Here is a 24,196-nt window from a genome sequence, read left to right as displayed (position 1 = left end):
ACCGGGTATCTGGAATAATCCCGCGACGCGGACCTGGCTTCAGGGTATTTGTCTTAGATATCCGCGTTCCTCGGCGACATTACGTCAAGTGTTGGCTTCGTCGTTATGATAGGAATTCCTCGGCCGTATTAGACAGATTTGACGGATGGAAAAGAAGAGCTAGATTAGTGAGCTCGTCTTTTGATAGATCGGATATCGGCAGATCCAGAAGCCAGAAGCCGGGTTGGAATGGCCGATAGTGGCAGGATCAGCCGGAGAGTGTTTGCCGCGGAGAGCAAACAATGAGCTCAAACTGCCAGGTTGTGCGAGAAGGCTAGAAAGCTAAGGATCTTGAGAATTGCTTGGTACAAGGCATCACTGTTTGGCTGCTTGAGGTGGCGTAAAACATGTGTCATGTGAAGTTTAAGTAAACAAGTGCATGATATGACAGCCCAGCGAGACAGAGCCTGACCAGGGTTGGAAACGTGAGATTGGGAGACAACAAATCCATCACCACAAAAGAATTGGCTACTTTCGTCTCTTTATAACCTAAAGCCTGAGAACTGTTGGTCTTGTTGGCGGGCGTGTGACTTCAAGTTCTTTTTGCTAAAAGGTGATCAATCATTTTCCTCAAAGAGCACAGCTTTATGAAATCATGCATGGCGCTCAATAGTCAAGCTGGGGGCAGTCAAAGGGAAGAGAAGAGACTCAAAAGAAAAGAGAAGAGGTTGGATAAGTAGAAGAGAAAGAAGCTAAGCTTTCCCTATCCCTGTGAAGGCGACAGAGTTGTCAACATGACAGCCTTGTAGTAAAAGCTAGGCTAAGAAAAGTCACGTCCCGTTGGCTGCTGCTGTGACATCTTCATATAAGCGTTCCTGGTCGCCACTCTTCCCTTCTTACCCCAAACAAGCAATACCGCAGGAAGGAGGAGCACCACAAAGCAGACGACAGAGATGAAGATGTGCAGCCCCTGAAGGCCCATGGCTTTAGTCCATGGGGTGAGGGCGAACAAAACCACCACGGCGAGGACGTTGCGAACAAAGACGACACCAACCAACGCATTTCCGACAATCTATGGCTCATGTCAGATTCTCTGTCTGGGCTCTGAGGGGCTGAGTACCTACATCGTGGTAGCAGTCCATTGAGTAGGAGAGTGCAACGTCGCCGGCAACTGTGAGACCAAATGCAAACATGCCGAGGCCGACGGCAAGGACAGGCCATGAAGCTCCCTAGGTCGTAGAATAAGCCACTGAGTAGTAACATGACCGTTGGGAGTTGAGACTTACACTGTTTAGCCCTAGGCCGAATGTGAGAATGCCGGCCGGGGTAATGATGGCCATCGGAAGAGCAAGCCAGAGACGCATCTCGGGTTCGTAGATACCGTTGTTCCGCTTGGCTAGCCACACAATAGACTTGTCGTTGAGGTATCCGCCAAAAAAGACTCCGGGGAGCGAGCCGACGAACGGGGCGAGGTTCATCAACCCTACGCCGACCGCAGTGAAGTTGTAGGGCGGAAGAAACAGGTAGGTTGACTGCGTAGAGATCAAAATGGCAAACCACGCCAAGAGGGTACCAAATGTGGCAGCCGTGTAAGCAACTGCAGGGAAGGTGAACAGGACCACCACGGGCTGGTAGAAGTCGTGTAGCATGGAGCCATCAGTTTTGGTGACCCACGCAAGGCGCTCGCGGTACGACTTTTTGCGAGGCTGAGAGTCCAGCTGAACAGCAGAGCTAACCTGCTGCAGTTGGGCCTGCTTATCTCGAGAGGTGTCTGTCGACTCGTTTCTCTCGCCTTGGTCAGGGTCAACCTCGTGTGAGCCTGTAAGAACACGAGTAAACTTGGTTTCCTCAAAGAACAGAAGAATCAAGACAAGGTTGATCCCGAAGAGTATAACACACCACCACCACATCCATCGCCATCCTTGGCTCTCGACGATGTATCCCGAGGCCACGGGTCCAAGGTAGGCGCCGGTGAAGGTGGAGAAGAGGTACCATCCGTTCATGGATGCGTGATCGTGAACGAAGAAAAGGTCGGCGATGGTCATCTGGGCAATGGTCTCGCTTATGGCGCCCCCGAGTCCGGAAATCAGGTTGCTTCCGTATGAATCCCCTATGTTCTTTGTCGTTGCAAACCAGATGCAGCCGACAAACTGCAGCAGTGCGCTGAACAGGTAGACTGGACGCCGTCCATACTTGTAGGCGAAAGGAATGAAGAGAATGCAGCCCACAGCCAAACCGGCATAGTTGACAGCGGCGGATCCATTGAGCTGATCAACTGAGAATCTCAGTTCCCCCTGCATTTGCTCCCAAGCTGTGAATCCAATGTCCAGCTGAACAAAGGTGAGCAGGACATATAGAGACACTAGGGCGAAGTTGACGGCCTTCCGTAGCGTACTCCAGTTCAAGGGGTCATTCGGGTCGTCTGTCGGAGTTGGATGCAGGATCGCGCCGTTGATGAGTTCATCGCCTCGTAAATAGTTAGCTGATGGATCGAGAGAGCGCGCTGAGAATAGGGTGCTCACGATCTGCTATGATTACCGTTCCCGGAGCCCAGAAGTCAGGGTTCTGGTCGGGTTGACTCGAGGGCGCCATGGTGATGAACAGTTCAGTGTTGCTTGACGAAGTGCTTTCGCCCATCATCTATGGTTCTGGGAGAAGCAATTGATCCAGAGCCGCCATTCATCTGCAATATTAATATTTCGAGGGCCTCAAACAATCGCAGGGTCTGCAACAATCGCGAGCCGGCGGATTACGTAGATAGCATATCAGGGGGTTACGAAGTGTGACCTCCACGACCGGTAGTTTGAGAGATTACTTATCAGCTCGCTTCAGCCTGGCCAATCACACGCCAAAGAATAGGCCGGCCGGCTTGACAACGTTACCCCAGACTAACCATCCCATCTAATCGTCCGTGGATTCTTGCCGCGCGAAATTCGATCTTGCGGGGTAAAAGAGCACTTTTCCGAAAGCAGCTAATATTTTGCAATCGCGGTGCAGAGCGAGCCGGTAGATTTTGGTAGATACCGTGAAATGGCTTGTCGCTTGTAATGCCCATTTGTGGTTAGCTTTTGTGGTCGTAGAGGGCATTCCCAATGCTGAACGAAGCAACACACAACTTAAGAGTAAGCGGCCAACAGTATCGGCATTTGTTGCTATATCGTAGCAATCTCAATCATGGTCGTCATCAACTCCCCCCAGCCATCTGAAGCTCGACGCCTCGGTGAGATTTACGTCTCATCAATGGCCGACAACCCCGTTGTTGTTGTCCAATTTCCCACACCCGAACGTCGACAAGAATTGCGAGCCTACTTTACAATCTCTATTGAACATTCTATACAAAAAGGTTCCGACACGACATTGGTTGCCAGAAACGACGATGGGCAGATTCTCAGCTTCATCCATTGGGATGTGATTGACCCTGATACCGCCCATCAAGAGGCTGAAGAATCGAGCATTCCACCGAAGGCTGATCCTACCGCCAGCGATAGTGTTTCTTTTAACAGCGAGGCCCTTAGCTGGCAATCGAATTACCTTGCTATCGCGGAGGAAGCCCGGGTCAAAACCATGGCTCAACGACTGTACATCCGTAAGAATATGCCCAGGTTTGGTACGGAAGCTCTCCAACTAATGAACATTTAGATCTGGTCTACGTTTCCACGGATCCCAATCACCAAGGCCATGGCGCTGCTAGTAGACTTCTGAATCGTCTGATGGAGGTGGCCGTGTCCAAGAGGTTACCCATCTGGCTTGAGAGCACAATGAATGCGGTGTCATTTTATGAAAGGAAAGGCTGGAAAAAAGTGTGCAAGATTTGTACACCGGCGCCTGGAAATGCTGGAGAGTTTCATGGAGGTGTGTATGAAGAACAAGGTATGCTATGGGAGGCCCCTTCGGCTTGAGAAGGCAGTCCCATATCAATTAATTAGCTGGCAACAATGGAAATTCATCATGTCTACACTCTTACCTAGTTGCCTATCGTGCCATTTCTCGTTAATGCATCAATGCTGTACTGTTGGAACGCATGTGACTATGTTATTGCGCCCAGTGAAGAGAGATGCCGCCACTGGCCAAAGCCAGATGATCCGGCTGTGCTGTTCTGACTCTCGCCGATTATGAATGCCCAGCCTTGCCTCGGCATTCACTCGTTTTATGTTATTTGCTGTATTATTGGGGCAGTAAGGTCGTAAAAAGGTGATTCCGATGAAAACAGTTGTTACGAATAGAGCTATGGCACAGATACAAGCAATAAATTGTTTTTTCTTTTTCAAACATACTAGCCCAAACAACAAGTATAAAACATCCCCAGAGTGAAACAGTCAACTTCTCTCAAATCTTGGCAGAGGCGTCGACAAACGTCTCCTGGAACAAGGCCACCGAAGCGTCCAAAGTGCAAGACTTAAGCCTCTCCGAAGTGAGGAGGTAAGACTTGGGGAACCACGAAGGCACTTCCTCACCCAAGGCCATTCTAGCAACAGCCTGGCCAGTCAACCAACACTTGTCCATACCGTGGCCATTGAACCCGGCTGCTATCCACTCGTTGGAGGCCCGCCCCGTGTCGGATTGCCCAAGATTCCCAACCATAGGCAACCAGTCCGTTGTGAAGCCCATGATTCCAGACCAGACCATCTTCGTGCGAGCATCATCAGCGCCTGAATACATCTTTGGGATGATAGATGAGATGTTATCCTTGGCAGATGTCGCAACCTTAGAGTCATCACTTGTCAACAAGTTCTCGACTTCTTGACTCTCCCCCTATGTAAATATCCCCAGTCAAGGTGTTTTGCTGAGCATAATAGAGTCCAGTTGTGAGGCGCTTCGTCTCGGGATCATAGCGGCTTTGGTGCATCTGTGTCCACGAGTATCGGTCGCCGACTCGAGGGAAAGCAGTCCCAGGATCTTGCACCGACATTGTACCTCTCAATGGGTAGAGCTTACCAGTCAGGCTTGGTAGTAGATGAGACGCATAGCCATTCGTACAGTGGATAACTGTTTTGGCCTTGATGGGTCCTCGTGTTGTCTGCAGTAGGTATCCAGGTTCATCCAGGGATGTGCCTTGATAGGAAACTGAAGTGACGGCCGTATTCGTCTCGAGGGAGAATCTACCGTGATGCAAGTCTAGTAGACGCTTCTGAAGAATAGTGACCAGTCGATAAGGCCAGAGGGCGCATGCGCCTTCCTGAGTAAAGCAGGCAATGCCATCACGATACATGTATTCGTTCTGTCAAGCGAGAACACGAGTTAGCTTCTGATTAAACGTTTTTCATAAGCCTGCTCTCATCAGGCAGCGTACCTTGATGATGTCTTGATCCTCTGTCATGCCGTATTTGAGGATGGTATCGGGTATCGTAGCTTGCAGTAACTCCAGGGAACGTTTGGCCTCCTCCAGGGATTTTTTATCCATCACAACATCCGTGGCATTGACTTCACGGAGCTGTATAAACTCACGCTCCTCTGGTTCAAGCTGGCTCACCAGTCCCTTGAGCTCTGTGATATTAGCCTCACTAAAGCGCAAAATCCTTGTAGCTTCCTCGACCCCCAGGGCATTGACGAGATCCTCGAATCGCCCACAGGTGTCGGAAACAAGGTGGCCACCATTGCGGCCAGTGGCACCGCTGCAGGCATTTCGAGCCTCCAAGATAGTTATGCGTAGCCCGGCGGCAGAGGGGTGGTTCAGCATCGTATGGGCGACACTTGTACCAGTGATACCCGACCCGATGATGGCAACATCAGTGACTGGAGGAAGAGTGGCCGATTGAGCTTTTGCAATGCCGGCAGGAGGATATTGCCACGCAGACGAGGTGGGGTTCTCTGAAGGCAGACTAGCAGGAAGGCTGATGCGGTCCCTGACCTGCTGGGCGAAGGCTATGAGAATCTCATTAGAGGTGGAATCTAGAATGGTACTCTGAAGCTTACACTGTGGTGCCATTGGCGTCAGTTGTAAGTGTGTGTGTAGTTTTGATGGTAGAAAATGAGTGATTGTTAGTCTACCAATGTATTGCAAGCAATCATCAGGTGCACAAATACTTAAGTATCCATAAATGCAATACCTCAGCAGCCCAGCCGGCCTATTTTGGTTGGTGGGCGATCAGTGCCGGCTTCAACGAGCTACTGCAGCAGCTAAGCCCATCCGGGGCGTTAGATTGCACGGAATCATGGGTTATTATCGTTCCTTGCCATGCGGCGTGACGCATCGGACCCCGCAGATCCCGCTCCATCTCTTGGCAAACCTAAGCTCGCTTGGGTGTTGGCAAACAAGATCCTGTCAGAAGAGCATCGACCAGGAGGTCGCTAGAGGTGTCTGGATGACCGAGGCAGGCTTGATTGGCAACAAGTTGATAGGTGCTCGACCGGCGGATAAAAATAATGCACCACCGGCGTATTTTCTAGGTTATTATTCACCAGCTAATCTTGTGGCTGCCATCCGTCAGAAATGTGACGCGAAACCTGCGAGGCACTTTTCTCGGTGCAGGAGATAGTCTTCGTTCAAGGTTTCAACCTCCCTCTAGACGCTAGCATTTCTGGACTTCATGTCTTTGAATGAGTTCCATCCTGACGCCATAACTAAGAGACTAAAGTATAACTAATTCTCGCCGTGGTATATGTTCATGCCAGCCAGGGATGAATTGTAAATGATGAATCTTGGCCAGTCCGAGTCTTTCAAAACTGTCATGTTGCTGGCTCGATCTTCCCAAGACCATGAATCCAAGCCTCCCGTTGACAAAGGAGGTCACCAAAAAACACCAAACCGTCCCAGAGACTGGAAGTTGGAGGTGATGCTTATTGGTGTTGGACCTCTGCAGAGTCGTAAAAATTTCCCCGTTGTTCAGTTGGAAAGATGCTGCTTCTAGAGGCACGTCAGGGAAGAACCTCCAGGTCGCTGAGTCCATCAGTGGCCCTAATAGTGAGAATGGGGCATTCAATCCCTGGCTGGTCTCTGAAGCGAGGCTAGCTTCAAGGGTTGCTTCGAAGCAAAGACTTTCTGCTCTTATGTACCCAGATGCGGCCCTTTCGGGGTCATTGGCGCGTGGCCCTTCAAACCGCGCGTCGAGTATCCTCGCGTCGAAACGTAGTGACGGAGTCACTGGTTCGGAAATAATGGACGACGACTCTATCGATGCCCAGGACCATGACGGAGCACGATACCTATCCGGAAGGCAGCCCTGCTCTGGTTGCCCGGCGCTAGACTTGCACATCCACAGAAGACCACGGTGTAAATCGTGTTTCCATAGGCCAGCAAGATATACATCTCCCGTCCTCAATCTAACTTCTTCAGCGATGGCTGACAAAGCCGGTAGCTTATCGTCTTGTTTAGTAAGTTTCAGTTTCGTGTACGCCGGGACGAGGGCCTGATGCCACCACTCGTATATCGCCGATGTCTCGTGTTCTTTGTGTGCAGCGGGCTGCGAATTGGAATTGTTGGCAGCTATTCGAAAGAAGTCTCTCCGATAGGTTATCTGTGTGTCTTCCGGAGGCGAATGCCCAGTTTCCGTGAATGTCGACGCGTTGCAGTCCCATCTTAGCTCTGCTGAGCCAAACGACAAAATCCTCGGGGAAAGCAACCGTTCTTGCAGCACCCAGCCTCGTGTGTATAGTGGCTCGCGAAATTCAGCGTGTCGACCACTACCTGCTTCCTCTGAAACCTCTCGAACCATCAGGCCTGCAGGGAGGCCTGGTATTGGAGGTAAATCCCGAACGCTGGTAGTCTCCTTGGGACCAAGGAAGCCGGACTGATCGTCCATAGCTGAAGCCGCAGCGATAGTGAGAAACGACTTATTGTAGTTATCACCCATTTTCGCCAATTCCAGCTCCCAGTCCGACCTGAAAATCTGAAGTCAGCCCAGTGATCTGAAGGATGAGTAGATCAATCTTGCTGTACCTCTTGTCTTGTATAATGCACAACGAGTCTATCCAGAGGAACCTGATCCTCAGGTTTCGTGTGATCAAAATTGCATCCTGGAATGTTTTCGGAAGCGATGTCCAAGGGATTTCAGCTCGCAGATTTTGGATGTTCTCAGATGTGGTCACGAAGTGTTGAGATGTTCCCCAGCAGTGGCTGAGCGTTATGTAGTGGGCTCTTTCGCCATGAGGCTCGTAAAGTCTTGGTGGGTAGCCGACTTCGATGACGCGGGATGGAAGATATGAACCTGCCAGTCCTTGATGCGAGCAAGTTGGGTGTTGGTTCTTGCAGCGGAATATCCACTCACGGATTCGCTGAATGCATTCGTCTTGCCTCGTATCTAGGATTCTAGTGGGTTAAAATGCTAGGGCCCCTACCCGTTGAACCTGGTACCCATGGTTTACAGTGGCATCGATTGGGCCCTCCAGCATCCAAGAATTATCTCTTTCAGTTCGTGTCAGCGTGTCGTGATCTACATAATAATGGCCCCCAGTAAAACTTCTACCACGTTATGCACGCCTCTTCGCCTCCACGACTGAATAGGAGTGTGAAATGTACCTTGCAAGCAAAATGTGAATACTTTCGACGGTGCTCCAGAACTGAGTGAATATCAGAATCGAAGGGTAAACTGGCGTTGATCCAAGGTTGGAACAGCAATAGTCATGACGCGAAACTTGTCATCCTCAACGTCGACTTGAAGAGCCACTAGGCTCTCTCGGAGCAGCCTGCAAATTGTGCGGCCCTTCTTAGCTTTCGTGTTGATGCTGGAGATTTCCCGAGAGTCCTCGAAATAGTCTCTCCGCCAGTACTTTGGAATGAGTCGCATCAGGCGATGGTTACACCAGTTACAGATGTTGCTCATTGGATAGGATTTAATGGATACAGCTTCGTCGGTGGGCCAGGGAAACGTTTGGCAAGAAGAAGTTCTGGAAATAAGAGCATCCTCGACATTCCGTATTATTCTCATCCGCATGGAATTGATGCCCGAAGGAGCCTAACGTGGTTGAGGAGGCTGTAACCATGGGTTAGACACATGTTTGTAGTTATGCTCCAGTTGCCGAGCAGTAGTTCACAAGGATATTTTCAGAGAAAATCATTTCCATCCCTATAAGCTACATTGACCACTAACATATCTGGACAGAAAGAGGGACTCTCCCCGCCGAGATGTTGGTGGAGAATACGGACCAACTCATGAGCCGAGTCGGGTTAACTCGTCCTCCTAGAAGTGAGGAGAAGGTGGAAACGGAAGAGTGCAAAGCTATTGATTGGTTTTCCACCATGGAGATATCGGATATAAACTCCATGATGGTATGATCAACCATGCCCTGAGTGATATAATAGAACCTGAGTGTGCCACAGAGGACCTGGCATGGCCATGAAACACGTCTTTCACTATCCCTCTCAATGTCGACTATTTTCCTTCACAACTTCGCGACATCGCCATTTGGTGAAAAAGTTCGGCTCATTCTAGGGCTAAAATCACTACAATGGAAATCCGTGGATGCCGAACTGGTCATGCCCAAGCCGAATCTCACTGCGCTAACTGGAGGATACCGCAAAAACACCGGTTATGCAAATTGGAGCAGATATCTACTGCGATTCCAGATTAATTGCCGATGAACTAGAAGAGCGGTGCTCTCACCCAACTATATATCCAGGTGGCAACCGAGGCTTGTGCGTCGCCTTGTCAGAGTGGTCTGACAGGCCTCTGCACATCTCGAGTTCTGGTCTCGCCATTGGAGTCAATAAACGAGACTTTCCTACGAATCTAATGGCCGATCGAAAAAAGTTCTTTGAAGGATTCATGGATATAAAAAAGATTGAAGCCGAAATACCGCATTTGAAGAGTCAACTACGAGCACACGCCGCATTGATCGAAGAGCAGCTCTCGGATGGGCGTCGCTTCTGGCTGGGTGAAGAGCCAAGTCTCGCCGACTTCCACGCCTACGTCGAGATTTGGACAGTTCGAGCATTTGTCCCATCCGTGACCGAAATCTTACGTGGATTCTGCAAGATAGAGGAATGGGAGAACAGAGTCAAGCAAATCGGCCATGGCGAAATGAGTCTTGCTACTGTGGAGGAAGCCCATGAAGTCGCGCAAGTGAGCACAGGCTTGCCAGGACGGGGAGTCGAGGTTGACAATTTACTTGGGCTCTCAAAAGACGACTTGGTCACTGTGATCCCCGATGACTATGGTAAAGAGCCTGTGGTTGGGCGTTTAGTGACTCTGTCACTGCGCGAGGTTGCGGTGGAGAGGGACGATGCCCTGGTTGGTAAAGTGACGGTTCATTTCCCAAGGATTGGGTATCGTATTATCAAGGCATAGCTAAAGCAAATTTTGAGCTTGGGTTAACCTGCTAGCTAGAGAAATGGTGCATGGTAGCCGTATCCTCTACGAGTAGTTTGGGACAAGTCCGTAGAAAATCCTCAATGTTCAGTTCAATGACTCAAAGTGTAGGCTCTCCCCAGGACTTCTGCCATGCAACCTCCCATTCTCCCTTGACTTCGTCCAGCCATTCCTGGAAAGAGAGCTCTCTTTTCTGTCCACCCTTGATAACCATCTTGCCGTCTCTCGTTCCACCCCAGTCGTCGCCACGGGCTGATACATACATGTGCTCGGGTCGACATGGAGGTTGCAGTACGATAGCATCTATCTGTTCATCAGTGGTCTTGCTGGATCTCAAACATTCTTTGTTGTCGTAGCAGCTCTTGCATGCGAATGTGTTAGTACAATAACAACACAGATAAACGGCCTCAGTCTCGACATCCCCGCCGACATGCTTCTCGCAGTAGCTGCAAGTCACGGGGGACTGAGTTTCTCCCGTAAATAGCTGGTCATCGATGACGTAGAACTGGCAGGAGGCCGCAATCTCTGCGTGCTTCTTTAGCCCAGGCACCAAGCACAAGACCTTGGCAAGGACCTGGAAGCTTGGCGCGTCGTTATCCTGGTGCTCGTCCGTCAATGTTGTGACGCATCCTCTAAAGGTCTGATCGGCGCCCTCGAAGAAGCTCAAAGCTGGACTGAGCTTGCGTCGCATGATAGACAACGGGATGCTGATCTGGGACTGGTAAGGCTCAAAGTCGGCCTGCAGCCCCTGCAACTGAGACATCAGGCCTTCCATCTTGTCCAGGGCAGCCTGCTTCTTGGCCAGAGTATCTTTCAACTCGGCAGCTTCTTGTTTTTCTTTCTCAGAACCCAAGAACTGCTCCAAAAACATGTCTGCCAGCCGCCACCCAATGCGAATCGTAGTATCGACGCTACCAGCAACCTTGACTCGGAGGGCTCGACGGAGAATCTCCTCCGCTTCCTCTGCTGCATCCGCTTGGAACCCTGCCCACGCGAAGCGCACGTAATCAGCCCACCAGATCGACAACATCTGTGCCGAAGAATCCTCCCCTTCGATCAGGCGGTTGACGGCCTCGGCGTAAGTCTTTTTAACATTCTCAGCGGCTGACTTGCCCTGTTTCTTGGCTGCTTTGTGGATTCGCCGGTGTGTTTCTGCCATGAAGCCCTTAACGAGCTGGGCGTGTCCCACAAGATCCAGGAGTTGAAGAACGTTCTCAGGTCCGTTCTGGCCTTTGCTTAACTCATAAATCAGCTCATCGAAAAAGGCAATTGTGGTCTCCTCTTCGCTCTTTTTGGCAGTCTCGACAGCTTTCTTGGCGCTCTCCAGAGCACGCTTGTCATCCCGGAGGAGTGCTTCGACCTTGGCCTTCAACCAATAGGTCCGTATCATATTCCGGCCCTCCTCCTTCGTCCCAAGCGCCGTGACGAATGCCACTCGGGCAGCCTCGAGATATCCCTTCTTCTCCAACTCCTTTTCCGGGAGGGAATTAGCACCGGCCTCGACCGCCAAATCGGTCTTGTCTTCTGACATTCCATAACATATTCGCCCAATCCGATTGTAAACGTCAAACCTAAGCTTAGCCTCTTTGCTTCCCAAGGAAAAAGAGTTTCCGCTTTCCATGAGTTGCTGCAAACTTGTTTCGTAGTCACCGATGCTAGTCTTGGGCGTTGTGTCTGATTCGCCGTCTCGCGCTCTCATGGCCCCGTCGTAGGCATTTTTGAAGACATTGAAGACTGCCCTGCCATGTCCATCCTGTCCCTCAATGATCTTGGCCGCGTTGAGAGCCTCTGCCAACGCTGGCTCATAGAGCCCGTCATACCGCAGTGCCATCGCGATGGCAACACTGGCTGTGGCAGCCTTCAGCCTCTCACTCTCGTCGTCCCGCCCTCTCAGCCTTGCTCTCAATCCTTCTCCCACTTCAAGGATTGCTTCTGTGCGTGCTTCAGGCTCGGAGTGCTGGGGGTAGGGTCCCCGCCCTTGCGACATGTAGGTATCTCGATCGCGCAACGCTTGGTGGGCGAATCGGAATGAGTTGTATGCGCTGCTCGGGAACTGCGCCGCTCCCCAATTGTCGTTATGGCGCGCCGCCAACTGTTCGAGGATGCTGCAGTGGGGCTCTGGGTCATCCCTCTCTGGCTCTATCGCGTTGAGCCAGTCTCGAGGTCCTTCAGACAGGAAGGTCAAGTCACTCTCGTCTACTAAACGCAGCCAGTACGAGAGTATCTTCAATGTTCCACGGATCTCATCGAAGTTTGTTCCTAGCAGAGATTGGCATTTCCCCCAATCTACTTCGGGTACATTGACCTCCAGAATCTTCAATGCACCATTCTCGTTGCTGAAGACGTGAGCTATTCCTCGTACCACGGTCTTTGCAACAATAGCAGCCGGTCGACTCTTCTCGTTGGTTGGAACTTCGGGTCTTGAGAACGTGACGCGTTGCGGTCCCGACACCTCGTGCTCTGAAACCGGTGCGCGTTGTGACCTCCTCACTGGACCTTTCCGGGGGGGACTGATGTGGTCGGCAACACTAGTTCGAGCCGAAGTCTTCTGATTGCGGGAGATTGGCGCGATTGCTCGACGGCTCGTCGCGAGGCCCGCCATGATGCTGCGCGGTGGTGTAATCGCCATGATGCTTCGCGGTGGTGCCATTTCTGGCATCATTTGGTGGGAATCCATTGTAGAATCAACATGCAAGTATTGCGATGAAGCTGCCCGTAAAAACTTGAACCAAAGTGTGGCAGCTTGATACACAAGCTGCTCATGGTTCTTGTCCTTCTGTTCCCTGACATCGGTCTCTTCAGTAAGAACATGAGAGAGCATCTTGAACATGAGGACATTAGCCGGAAGACTAGCCCATGTTGTTGTTGGCCAGTATGCCTGAAGCGCAGGATGTCGGAACTGAATCAAGTCGTCGTCGCCCGCTTGACCACCATTTTGACCGTGTCTGGACATAGGGGCTGACCGGGAAAGAAGGCTAGATATTCAATCAGCATAAGCACTTCCACGCGAGCTGCTGGATGATGTGGTTGACTTACAGGGACAAGTTGCCGGCGAGTTCTACTTGAAGCCTATTCCCAGCTGCAAGGCCGACTCCATCACGGGACTTGGTTTCCCCCTTTTCTTTGCTGCCCTCCTCCGCGTCCGTGGTGATATTCCATTGGGAAACCAATTTTAGCAATGCTTTTGCTGTACCCAGGCACAGTGGTTGGTCATTGCAAAGAGCCAGCCAGGTGAAGAGACAGTGAAGCTGAGTCTGTTCTTGCTCATTTCGATGATCGATGCATTCATGAAAGAGGTCCCCGTATATCTCCACATGATTCGTTTTGAGTGTGTTCAATGGAGACAAGTCACTGCCGCCAAGGACGTTGAATCGTCGAAGGGCATAATCCACATACAAGTAGGCTGTGGAAGTGATTGTCAGCACCGGCATAATGAGTTGGGTCATCGGCTTTTTACTTACTGGTCGCTTTCTCACACACGCCATTGACTAGGCTTTCTCGTGTTTCGGGTGCAAGGTCATTCAATGGGGACAGGTTCATGGCGAGATGCTTGGTGAAGCTACGTAGGTCGTGGTTTTCAGCATTTGTGTTACCGGCCCCCAGAACAATCTTCGACTCTTCCGGAATGTTGATCTCCATATTTGAGCTTGTGGTAAGGACGAGACTGATTCTCAACTTTCTCTTTTTGATACTTGTCTGGAACTTCAGCAGATGGTCCTTTGACTCAGAAATGTCGACATCGTCAAGAACTAGGAACAGCCAGGGTTGATGTGAGTTGCCCTCGGATGGTTTAAATCTGGCCACAAAGTGATCGTCCCATGTTGGGTTGGTACTCTCTCCTCGAGACTTCTGCGCAAGACAGTGATCCATGGCCCACCTGCGATACGCGGCGTCTTGTTCGACGATTTGTACAACGCAGCAACGAATCATGTCGTCGATAGAGTTCCTGCCCCCAAACTCTTGGCCGAAACAAAAGTAGGCAACTGATATGCCCGCAGCTTCGGTATGAGTTCCGCTCTTGTTGATGGGAAGTTGTTGCTTGGAGGTCTTGAGGTGCTCAAAGATAAAGGAAGACAGCATGCTTCTCCCGGTGTGACGGCCACCTTGCAGGAGGAGAAACTGAGAGGTTCCATCAAGGAGGGTGTGATAGGCCTGTTGGTGATGAATCCACTCGCAGGTGCCGGGGAGACGCGAAGATAGCATCCGGGTCAGCCGTCTCTGGTGCATGCTTTCCGTGTCTCCAATGTTGAATGATGCCCTGAGGGTTCTCAGAACGTTTGATTGATAGCTCGCGTGATCCACCGTGACGGCATCCGAAATCTGCTTGCTGGCATCTTCTGTCTTGGGTTTGTGACGTATCTCGTGAGAGAAAGTGCTAAAGTCTCGCCTGAAACTCCCAATTTGCAGCTGCAGGTCAACGATATTCGTGCCAAGTCCGTCAATCTGCCCGACTATGTGATGGGTATCGTCGATGACCAAGTCCACCGAGGCGCGTAGGTCGGCGACGTTTTTATTAATGTCGACCGAAATGCCCAAAGTGCAGTACAATGCCGCCTGGTCAAGTCGAGTGAGCTGTTCTTGAAACAAGGCATGCGCGTCGGACAAGGGCGTTGATGGCTTGGCGAGCTCCTTGAAGAAGTTCATGAACTTGCCCCGGCCGACAAAGATCTGAGCGTCAACAATAAATCCGAGAAGCCTGTCAAACACATCAACGAGCTGCTGACCAAATTGGGGTCCATCTGGCAGTCTTCCCTCAAGCACTGACAGACGCCTGAAGAAGTTTGCTGTGACTTCAAAGAACTTTTTGATCTCGTCAAGTTGACCCGACACTTTCTGCGTGGCACTCAAAACAAAGACCAAAGCCTCCGCGATGATCGGCGCCGGCGCGAACACACTACCTGCGATGGCGCCGATGGTGCTCGCGGTACGAAGAATGACCTCGGCCGCCCCCTTTGCAACCTTGAGCGTGACTTGAATAGGACCCTTGATGCGATCCGAGAAATGTCCAAGTGAGTCGCGCTCCTTTTCGAACTCGGCAGTCAGCCGGTTCAAGGTGGCCTGCATGGTGGTACTGTTCCATGGCGTGTTCATGGCCTTGGATTGATCGAGTTTGAACTTGATCCCGACTTTTTGGTTGTGTTTGGCCACTGCCGCAGTCCAAAGTGTGCCTATATCGGTGCGCCATGCCGAGTCCATGGCCGGATCGATCGCTTGGGAGTTGGACATGTTGAAGCTCACAAAAGCACGGTTTGGTGAAAGTGGTAGGATTCGAAGAACTGCTCACTGACCCGGCAGGTAGTGGCAGGCTAAGGCGTATTTAAAGGGAGATCTCCGTCACATGCTGACTTTCTCACGGATCTTCCATGTAGATGGCGATGTGGATGGAGATCTACGCGCCGGAATGCGGCGGGTCGAGCCGAACCAGAGTGGCGGCGCTGCGGGCGCATCAACACGATCGGGGCATCGAACCAATGCAGCTGTTTACAGACTGGCCCCTCATAGAAGTGCCTGACGTACATGAAGCTCTCTTAGTCCTCGCCCTGTCTTCATTTCACACACTGTCCTTGGAAAGATTACAGGCGCTGAGCTCCATCCTCATAAACTCTCCCAACAGGCAATCCCACTCTCGCTGAGCAGTGCCTCCTGTTAGACACAAGATTAACTTTCCACTATTTAAGCCCATGGCAACAGCCGTTCTAGGCCCCAGTGTCTAGCGCCATTAGGCTCAATAGTGCCAATACTGTACTGTAACTGCGCTTAGTGTCATTGTGGCTGGGCTTGCTTTAGAGGCTTCACTAACATTCGCAGATCTACCTAATAGTTCGAAAATTTGACGGGATTCGGGCCTGTTTGCTCAATGTGTCCCAAAACAGCTTGTCGATAAGGCACTCTAGCATGGAAACCGGTCTGGGGCGTTGCACTATGTGGTGCCACTCAATTGGCAATTGTCGACTTAGCCCAACCCTCCACAGGTAGGCTTGCGGAGACAACCCCTGTTTGCCTGCTGTGTTAAGTCGCAAAGCCGATCGTATCATTTTCGATGCCCATTGCTCCTCAATATAAAGCTAGAGAATAACCATAGATGAGTCCCAGATTGGCATTTCCTTGCTTCCTCATCATTCTTATCTACAATAATGACAAGAAGCCATCAGCCAGAACAGCAAAAGACACAATGGCATCAAAACCCAATCGTAAAACACCGTAAACATTGCTTCCTTAGGTGTGGTGTTTTGAAAAATTGGAATTTCAGGCCTGTGGAATTGTGTTTTTTGTCATTGTAGTTTTTGTAACTGTGCTCTATTAGGCTAGCCGTTAAGAAGGGGACAATCAAACTTACCCGAGGGCATTTGGCCCATTAGGAGCTCGCCAAATGTGCAAATCGGTGGTGGCTGTACAGCAACCCCCATTTCCGGCGACAGCCTTGCTTTCAAGCCAACGGCAATTAAAATGTCGGTTGGGGGCTTCCTCGGTGGCCTCGGGCGCATCCTCTCTTGTGTCACCCTCTTTTACAGCTCTTGGTACCAGCAATCAGTCGAGCCAAATGAGTGGCACGTCATATCTTGATTTCGTCAGGTTTCGAGCCAAGGCCAACCCATGTATCTCCGGCTTCTATGAACACCTCCAGGGTGAATCTCACGCCGCAAGCAAGATCGTATACCTCGATTATCCCCACAATGAGCCATCTCAGTTTGAGCCGACGCCAGTTGCCGCGGTAGAGGACGACCTTTCCCACGTCGTTAATGGAATCACGCCGTATACAACGCGGTTTCTTTTCGTCGAGAACATTAATTCCATGGTGATCAGCAAGCTGGGAGAGTCCCTGGATATTGACCCCATCTTCTTCGCCGACTACATTCATTCTCGTGGAGAACATCTGCCAAAAGCAGTGTCGCCGCCTTCGCTCGCAACTCTGCCGTCTCTGATCGCTACAAGAAGCCACATCCACCTTCATCATTATCAATTTGTGTCTTTAAAAATCACTGGCGGACGCTTTAGTACTTCACAGATGTTTAAAACAGACTCCAATGTTCCTCGAAACGTCCGGTTGCTGGCGCCTATCTCAGGCACCCAGCTTGCTAGGGTTCGGGCATGTTGCTCTTTCATGATCAAGACTGTCAACAGTTCTCGCATCTGTGAGTATATTCTTCTAACTTAAGCAACGGGCTGCTTAATATTCTAACCAGAAAAGGTTTGTTTCTAGTCGATCCCCCCATCAACTCCGTCAAAATCCTAGAGACTACGTCAAACAAGTCGTACGAGGCGCTGGTTTTGCATGGTGGATTTGAAGACTTTCAGTCACCACCGCTGTTCTCTTCCTTTATCCACGGTAAAATAAGCCGCTCAGTCAACAAAAGCTCGATCCTGGATTGCATCATCCGCTATCTTCAAACGCAACCGCCACCTGGATTTCTTTCAAGGTCACCTAGCATTCTAAGCGTAGGATATTACCCAATACGCATTGTCCTTGCCGAATGGAACTTCTACACGCACTTGATCTGTCGAATGCAGTACTCCATCCGGAACAAACGCCGACTGTGCGACGAGGACATTGTTGATCTCCAACGCTGGCGACGGCGCAGCAAGAAGAATCAACAACGATTGGATACACTGGCAGAAGTCATCATCTATCACATGGACCACGAAGACGACAAGGAACCCTGGATGGATATCCTCAAGGACACCAACTGGCTCCGGGCACAACTACAAGACTACTGCCAATCCTTTGAGCAGATAGTCACGGTGTCCACGTCATTAGTGCAACTACTGGACTCTCGGCAATCTATCCTCGAGGCGGTCAATATGAGACGCTTGACCTATATTGCACTGGTCTTCATGCCATTAGCCTGGGTTGCCAGTCTCTTCAGCATGTCTGATGCGTACTCGCCTGGTCATGAGCTCTTTTGGGTTTACTTCGCAACCTCATTGCCACTGCTGGCCATTGTCCTTCTTCTTTCCGCTCTTCCGTACGACCAGATACGCAGAGCATTGAGACATGCTTCGGAGAGAAGGGGAAGGATTGAAGATATACGCAAAATGTCTCGGCTCCCACTAGGTGCGGTATAATACACATGTAAACTCGATTCTTAGAATGTGTGCTTTAGAATCTTTTAGAAATCTGAACTTCTGCAATGCTTGCCCTTCACACATGTTCAGCTCTGACTTCCTTCAGCCTTGCCCAAGAGCCTTAGGAGTTAGTTGAGAAGTGACATTCTTTCCGACGAGAATCTAAGGGCTAGTAGCTTAGTAGTCTCCACTGCTACCTAGGTAGCTAAGGTGGTTAAAGTTCTGTCCAAACTTAAATCACACGACGTTCTTTTACCCTTGTTTATTTTCTGTCAATATCCACCACTGAGCCCACCGATTTCCTGGCACCATCCGACACATATAGCACCCACTCTTCCCAAGTACTGTGCCATTCAAGAGGCAAACTCTAGCCAGCCATGAGGAGCTCTGATGGTTGTTGGACCTGTCGCCTCCGCCGAAAAAAATGTGATGAGATCCGGCCTGTATGCGACACCTGTTCGGCTCTCAACATCACCTGTTACTACACGGAAGACAAACCGGAATGGATGGATGGCGGCCCAAGACAAGAAGAAATGGCAGAGAGGTTGCGAAAGGACGTCAAAGAGCAAGCCCATCGTCGCCGTCCAGTCCGAGAACGCTTGCTGCATACGTCTCTACCACAAATACCACCTCGAGACATTAGCAATGCACAATCGCATTCCCAGCCATTAAAAGAAGCCAAATTATGTCCTGAGGTGACTCCTGAGCCTCAACGGGGAACCGACTGCATCCTCACCGCGGGCAATCTTAACAACACTATAACCTTCAGCAGGCCTGACACTTTCCTCCTTACCTTCTATCTCGATAACCTACTCCCTTTCTTGTTCCCCTTCTACAATCCTTTGCTACTCGAAGGTGGGAAAGCATGGATATTGGAAATGATGATAAGCAGCCCAGTGGTACGACAAGCAACCCGGTGCCAGAGTTCATACTTCTTCTCTCTTGCACAAGGGCAAGATGCAGATTGGAAGACTGTTCTTGAACAAACAAGGGATGCTTTTAGCATGCTAGGAAGGTCCCTGCAAGTCATCCAGGGTTCCAATATCATGGAGCATGTCCATGGGGCTATTCGTATCCTAGCGGGCATTATGCAGCTCCAACGGTACGAGACTTCTCTTCTGAGCTTTGACAACTGTCAGGCGCACCTTAACGGAGCCGTGGCTCTTTTCAAGCAACTGCTCGACAACGTTGGATCATCTGATCGCCGGTCAAACTTCTCCGTGGTACTCAGTCGCCTGGGACCATCGTCACAAATTGCAGAAAGGCTTGAGGTACCAAGCGCCGAACAATCCGCATTTCGCTTTTCTTCAGCTCTCCTGCTTTTTGACGATATCGTTGCCAGCACGGTGCTTCAGCAGAAACCAAAGCTTTACGAATACCACCAAAGTCTTCTCGATGAAGTGGACGAGGCTGGCCCTGCGGTTGACTTGGCGACTGTTGTCGGCTGTCAAAACTCGGTACTCGCCCAGATGGGAGAAATTGCTTCGCTGGACGCATGGAAGCAAGATTGCAAAAGAGCAGGGAATCTTGATATGATGGAAATGGTTCGTATCGCCAAGGCGATCAAAACCTCCTTGGAAACCCAACTTATTGGGCTCGAAGCGAACGAAACCAAAGGTACAGACAAACGTCAAATGCAATTCAATGTTCTCACGGGGTATGACGAGCAACAGTCAAAGACACGAGCTGCCCAGAGCTCCCTCGTCACCAAGGTCTGGGCCCACGGAGCGCTTATCTACCTGTCTGTCGTTGTATCCGGCTGGCAGCCAGCGAGTGTCGAGATACGCCACAACGTCGAAGGCATACTCAAACTTGTCGAGAGCCCAATTTTACCACGGGCTTTGCTGCGCACAATGGTATGGCCATTCTGCGTCGCAGGCTGCCTCGCCGAGCCAGCACAAGAGCGTCGTTTCCGAGCGATCGTCGAGGAACTGCAGCCACCAAGAGTTTTTGGCACTGTCTGCAAGGCACTCGAACTAATGGAAAGGGTCTGGGGAGATGGACATGATACGGGGCGCGATCTGGCCACGTGTTTCAAAGGTCATGGTGATTTAGTGTTGCTTGTTTAACGAGAAGTCTGCGGATTCTCTAGAAGGATTCAAGGAGAGTAGTTTATCTGGTTTTATGCTCCAATTGAAATCTTTCTCTAGGCCTCCGCACATCAGTTGAATCCAACGTACCCCTTGTTCTTTACAAACGTCGCCTGGGACGGGATATCCCCCTCCTGTCTCGCCAACTGAGCGTAGAATTCGGCGTGCGCGGTACCATCCACATCCTTTCCGACAATCTTGCCATCTTCGGTACGTTCGTCGGCATAAAAGAATCTAGATATCCAAGCATTAGAGGCAATCAAAGGTTTACCTTGTGCGGGACTACATACCGGAGACCTCGAGCCTTGTAGAGGATATCGGCAGCCCCAATCCAATACGCCGAGGCTGACTTGCCAACTCCAAGATCCAGCATCATTGCAACAGGGAAAACAGAGACGTTCAAGATGTTGCCCGTGTAGATGAAGGGCTTCTTGCTCTCGTCGGGCAACGTCTCCCACCCAGCCACGGCCTGCTGCGCCGCGACATAGGGGCTCACAGTGTTGACGTTCAAGTCAGCCACAAAGCTCTCAACTGGAATTGAAAAAGCAGAGTCTTTATCCGGCGGGTACGTATATGCCGGGGCGTTGTAGACAACGACGCTAGGAGCAGCATGAAACTCGGCTTCGACGGCGTCAAAGATGGCTGGGATGGAGTCGGGCTTGCCCAAGTCTGCCTTGAGTGAGAGGAAACCTTTTTCGTTCTTGGTGTCTGTGCCACTGCGACTTGCAATGGCGACTTTGTATCCGTCGAGGGCGAACTGGTCGGCAACAGAGGCGCCGATTCTAGGGCCGGCTCCGAGGATGAGAAGGACAGGGTTGGTAGCCATTGTTGTTTCTTGGAAGTAGGATAGAGGTTTATGTGCGAGACGAGATGTGAAGATGCGAGACGAATGCTTTTTTGGAGAAAGGGGCCATCTACTTATAGCCCGAAACGTGGATATGTCGATATACCAACCCGTGAAACCAAGCAGAGTGCCCATGGACTCCACAAACCGCGCGGGAACTCACCTCCCAATCAAGAAATTCGAGGTGCCAGCATGGGAGAACCGTGGCTCACCAAGGGAGCGTAGCACTAGACGAATTCACAACCCCAAAACAACATGGATCCAAACATGGCCGCTCGCAAGTCCATACGAGACCCATAACCCGCGCGGGAAAGCTCAGAGCATGGATCACATCCAGTGAAACTGACATCCGGATGATCCGAACTAGCCATCCCCACAAAGCGCGCGGGAAAGGCATTCGGGTGTTGAATACGACCGGGATAGAATCGCCTCGTACTGGCTATCATCCAACTGGACAAGTCGTCGTCATGCGAAAATTCGTAAGCTTTTTATTCCATCCGGGAGAAGCGTTAAGTTGCGGTTCATAAATTCTGGACAGCTTTTTCCTGATTCAAGTCTAGCCATACCACTGTTTTACCCTTGCCAGCTCATTCCGTACTCTTCAGCATTGATCTCCCGCCAATGGCTTTTTCTGTTCCCTTCCTCTACCACTTCCACCCTTGTTCAGATAACAGCGGTCAAGCTAGCACCATGACGTCTCTCTTATCGTTCCAGAAACCAGCTCGCACACCGGTCTACTTCCTCGGAATCGGTGGACCCAACTTCATGGAAGAGACAGATCACCCTGCTTATTCCCAACTTGTTACCGTCGGCAGGGAGATTACGACCAAAGTCAAGCAGAAAGCAGTTGTCGTCTTTTCTGCTCACTGGCAAGCTGGGCCATCTACAATTCAGGTCAATGCTGCTGAAGAGACAGATCTGATCTATGATTTCTACGGATTTCCGCCTCACTACTACAAATACGACTATCATAACAAGGGGAGTCCTGAACTTGCTGAAAAGATCATGGCAAAGTTACACGATGCTGATATTGATGTCGAGAGAGTCGAGAGAGGCCTTGATCATGGAGTCTGGGCGGGGTTCATAGTTGGTGGGTAGTCTCCTAACTCTTCTGTGACTGTTCTTACTAACAGAGCAGCTTTTAATCCCATCAAAAACCCATTGAATATCCCAATCATTCAAGTCTCGCTCTTTGGAAACGAGGATTGGAATCAGCATTACCGCATGGGACAAGCCCTTGAAAGTCTCCGGGATGAAGGAGTTCTCATCATTGGTGCTGGAATGGCAGTTCACAACCTGCGTGACTACAGGGCGATGAGAGCATCTGGGAGGACCATGCCGTAAGTCAAGTCATGAGCAATATAACACACTGCTAACCAAGTTCAGGTACGCGTATAGCTTTGACGAGGCGCTCAAAGACGCTGTTACGTCGGATCCAGATGAGAGGCGGGCAACCATGTCAGCCTTGATAAGAAGCAGCGAAGCCAGAGAGGCACATCCAACGCTGGAGCATATTCTTCCCCTGTATGTTGCTGCAGGCGCTGCAGGGTCAGACCGAGGTGAAAGAATCTGGACTTTGCCAGAGAGGAGTTTGAGTTGGGCACAATATCGCTTTGGAGCCGTTGAGTAGAGTAGAACTTTGTTCAGCATGCATGTATCGTTTATTCAATGTTTGTCACTTCTTGACTGACTGGCTGCTCTTGTTTCACCTCTTCTTCATCCTCCTTTGCCTCCGCCACAGGTGTAATCCATTTATTTTGCATTGCCACCATCCACTCCAGATCCCTAAAGTGCTGATCTGCCGGCTGATACCGCCACTCGTCCTCTTCCTTTTTCCAGATCCGATTTGGCAGATACGTCTGCAGTGAATAATACGTATCGCGATGTAGAGGAAACTCGTAGCTCGGAGGCCCATCTCGGGCACAAAAGGCGTCAGTCTCAGCCGCAACATCATCATCGTCGAGGCCAAAGCCCGCCTCTCCATCCTTGGACGTGTACCGTCGGATCCCAAAGACAGTGGACTGCAGATGCCGCTGCAGGAGGAGAGCGTACCAAAGTGGAGACTTGAGTGCCCTTCGGACAACATTTGCGTGCTTTTCGACGAGTTCCGCGTTCCATTCCGGGTTCTGGCCACGCGGGATCATTGGGATAGGTTTTCTGTGTGCGATGGCCGAGTTTATCCAGTGTGAAAGGTCGACAATAAGGCAGAGATTATTCCAAGCCAAGACGCACGTCAGACACGAGCAGAGTATTGACGCATCGTGGCTTGCAATGTGCGCATATGGCTTGCGATGAATGGTGAGAAGCTTCTGGCGGCGCTCACTCAACATGACGTCGTGATATTTGCGGTCAACCGTGTCCAGAAAGACGGGTCTCGGAAAGCACCGCGCAAGGACAGAGTACCGATAAGAGATGATGGATCTTGCGATAGACGGGTCGTGCTGCTCAACAAATGCCTTTGCTGAGTGGCAAGTCTGCTGATATGAGATGATATCCGAGGGTCGCAAATGGGTCAGAATCTCGATGATGAGCTCTGGGTAGAGAGACAGCAGATGAGGCTTGGCAGCTTTTTTCTTGGTTTTGCGCTCTAGTTTCTTCTTTTGACGATCTGTCTTTTTGGAACGAAGCGTAAGAGCCTCTGTGTTGTCGATCAAGACCTCGTCATCCGAGTCATAGTCCGTAGCGGGGGGTTTCATTATGTCGTGTTGGGTTGTTCGCTCACCAGGACAGGAGAGCGTTAAGAATGTCGCTACCAGTGGCTCATTCGTCTGCAGTAATGGTATCGAGTTGATATCAGTGCTACAGGTCGCAGGCTCTTTAAATTTTGGTGTTGATGACGAAATTGAGATGCTTGTCGGTGCCTTGGTGTATCGTTTCTGCCCCGTCTCACCGCCCTCCGAGGAGCACCTCATGCAGGCTGGATTGGACCTTGAATGGAAGCCACTATTCGTATGGTACTAATAGTTGCGTTTCCA

General features: G+C 50.7%; 10 protein-coding genes across 10 annotated transcripts; 5 read left to right on the top strand and 5 right to left on the bottom strand.

Annotated features, from left to right (window-relative positions):
* Nucleotides 1-799: 799 nt before the first annotated feature.
* MRS44_015701 (uncharacterized protein) lies at nucleotides 800-2,571 on the bottom strand (the record flags this gene model as incomplete). Its single annotated transcript, XM_065619312.1, has 4 exons — nucleotides 800-1,051; nucleotides 1,104-1,208; nucleotides 1,266-2,461; nucleotides 2,502-2,571. 4 exons carry the CDS (start codon nucleotides 2,569-2,571, stop codon nucleotides 800-802), a joined length of 1,623 nt encoding a protein of 540 aa, XP_065475384.1.
* Nucleotides 2,572-3,153: 582 nt separating this feature from the next.
* Nucleotides 3,154-3,878, top strand: MRS44_015700 (uncharacterized protein; the record flags this gene model as incomplete). Its single annotated transcript, XM_046273998.2, has 2 exons — nucleotides 3,154-3,565; nucleotides 3,619-3,878. 2 exons carry the CDS (start codon nucleotides 3,154-3,156, stop codon nucleotides 3,876-3,878), a joined length of 672 nt encoding a protein of 223 aa, XP_046130159.2.
* Nucleotides 3,879-4,305: 427 nt separating this feature from the next.
* MRS44_015699 (uncharacterized protein) lies at nucleotides 4,306-7,769 on the bottom strand (the record flags this gene model as incomplete). The annotated part of the gene is made up of 4 exons (XM_065619311.1): nucleotides 4,306-4,731; nucleotides 4,853-5,197; nucleotides 5,270-5,893; nucleotides 6,834-7,769. 4 exons carry the CDS (start codon nucleotides 7,767-7,769, stop codon nucleotides 4,306-4,308), a joined length of 2,331 nt encoding a protein of 776 aa, XP_065475383.1.
* A 1,271-nt stretch (nucleotides 7,770-9,040) lies between these two features.
* Nucleotides 9,041-10,202, top strand: MRS44_015698 (uncharacterized protein; the record flags this gene model as incomplete). The annotated part of the gene is made up of 3 exons (XM_065619310.1): nucleotides 9,041-9,184; nucleotides 9,236-9,443; nucleotides 9,535-10,202. 3 exons carry the CDS (start codon nucleotides 9,041-9,043, stop codon nucleotides 10,200-10,202), a joined length of 1,020 nt encoding a protein of 339 aa, XP_065475382.1.
* A 121-nt stretch (nucleotides 10,203-10,323) lies between these two features.
* Nucleotides 10,324-15,449, bottom strand: MRS44_015697 (uncharacterized protein; the record flags this gene model as incomplete). Its single annotated transcript, XM_046272188.2, has 3 exons — nucleotides 10,324-13,198; nucleotides 13,260-13,626; nucleotides 13,685-15,449. The coding sequence occupies 3 exons, from the start codon at nucleotides 15,447-15,449 to the stop codon at nucleotides 10,324-10,326; spliced, it is 5,007 nt and encodes a 1,668-aa protein (XP_046130163.2).
* A 1,221-nt stretch (nucleotides 15,450-16,670) lies between these two features.
* MRS44_015696 (uncharacterized protein) lies at nucleotides 16,671-18,412 on the top strand (the record flags this gene model as incomplete). Its single annotated transcript, XM_065619309.1, has 4 exons — nucleotides 16,671-16,741; nucleotides 16,797-17,356; nucleotides 17,413-18,187; nucleotides 18,394-18,412. 4 exons carry the CDS (start codon nucleotides 16,671-16,673, stop codon nucleotides 18,410-18,412), a joined length of 1,425 nt encoding a protein of 474 aa, XP_065475381.1.
* A 252-nt stretch (nucleotides 18,413-18,664) lies between these two features.
* MRS44_015695 (uncharacterized protein) lies at nucleotides 18,665-20,356 on the top strand (the record flags this gene model as incomplete). The annotated part of the gene is made up of 1 exon (XM_065619308.1): nucleotides 18,665-20,356. The coding sequence occupies one exon, from the start codon at nucleotides 18,665-18,667 to the stop codon at nucleotides 20,354-20,356; it is 1,692 nt and encodes a 563-aa protein (XP_065475380.1).
* A 92-nt stretch (nucleotides 20,357-20,448) lies between these two features.
* Nucleotides 20,449-21,203, bottom strand: MRS44_015694 (uncharacterized protein; the record flags this gene model as incomplete). The annotated part of the gene is made up of 2 exons (XM_046271153.2): nucleotides 20,449-20,611; nucleotides 20,668-21,203. The coding sequence occupies 2 exons, from the start codon at nucleotides 21,201-21,203 to the stop codon at nucleotides 20,449-20,451; spliced, it is 699 nt and encodes a 232-aa protein (XP_046130166.2).
* A 708-nt stretch (nucleotides 21,204-21,911) lies between these two features.
* On the top strand, nucleotides 21,912-22,851 carry MRS44_015693 (uncharacterized protein; the record flags this gene model as incomplete). The annotated part of the gene is made up of 3 exons (XM_065619307.1): nucleotides 21,912-22,300; nucleotides 22,355-22,561; nucleotides 22,608-22,851. The coding sequence occupies 3 exons, from the start codon at nucleotides 21,912-21,914 to the stop codon at nucleotides 22,849-22,851; spliced, it is 840 nt and encodes a 279-aa protein (XP_065475379.1).
* A 31-nt stretch (nucleotides 22,852-22,882) lies between these two features.
* Nucleotides 22,883-23,917, bottom strand: MRS44_015692 (uncharacterized protein; the record flags this gene model as incomplete). The annotated part of the gene is made up of 1 exon (XM_046272189.2): nucleotides 22,883-23,917. One exon carries the CDS (start codon nucleotides 23,915-23,917, stop codon nucleotides 22,883-22,885), a length of 1,035 nt encoding a protein of 344 aa, XP_046130168.2.
* Nucleotides 23,918-24,196: the final 279 nt, after the last annotated feature.

The sequence above is a fragment of the Fusarium solani genome (genome assembly GCF_023522795.1).
Source record: "Fusarium solani strain SB1 chromosome Unknown bctg00000011, whole genome shotgun sequence".
Lineage (NCBI taxonomy): Eukaryota > Fungi > Ascomycota > Sordariomycetes > Hypocreales > Nectriaceae > Fusarium > Fusarium solani.
Note: the sequence above shows the minus strand (reverse complement) of the source record. Positions and strands in the feature narration are given on the sequence as shown.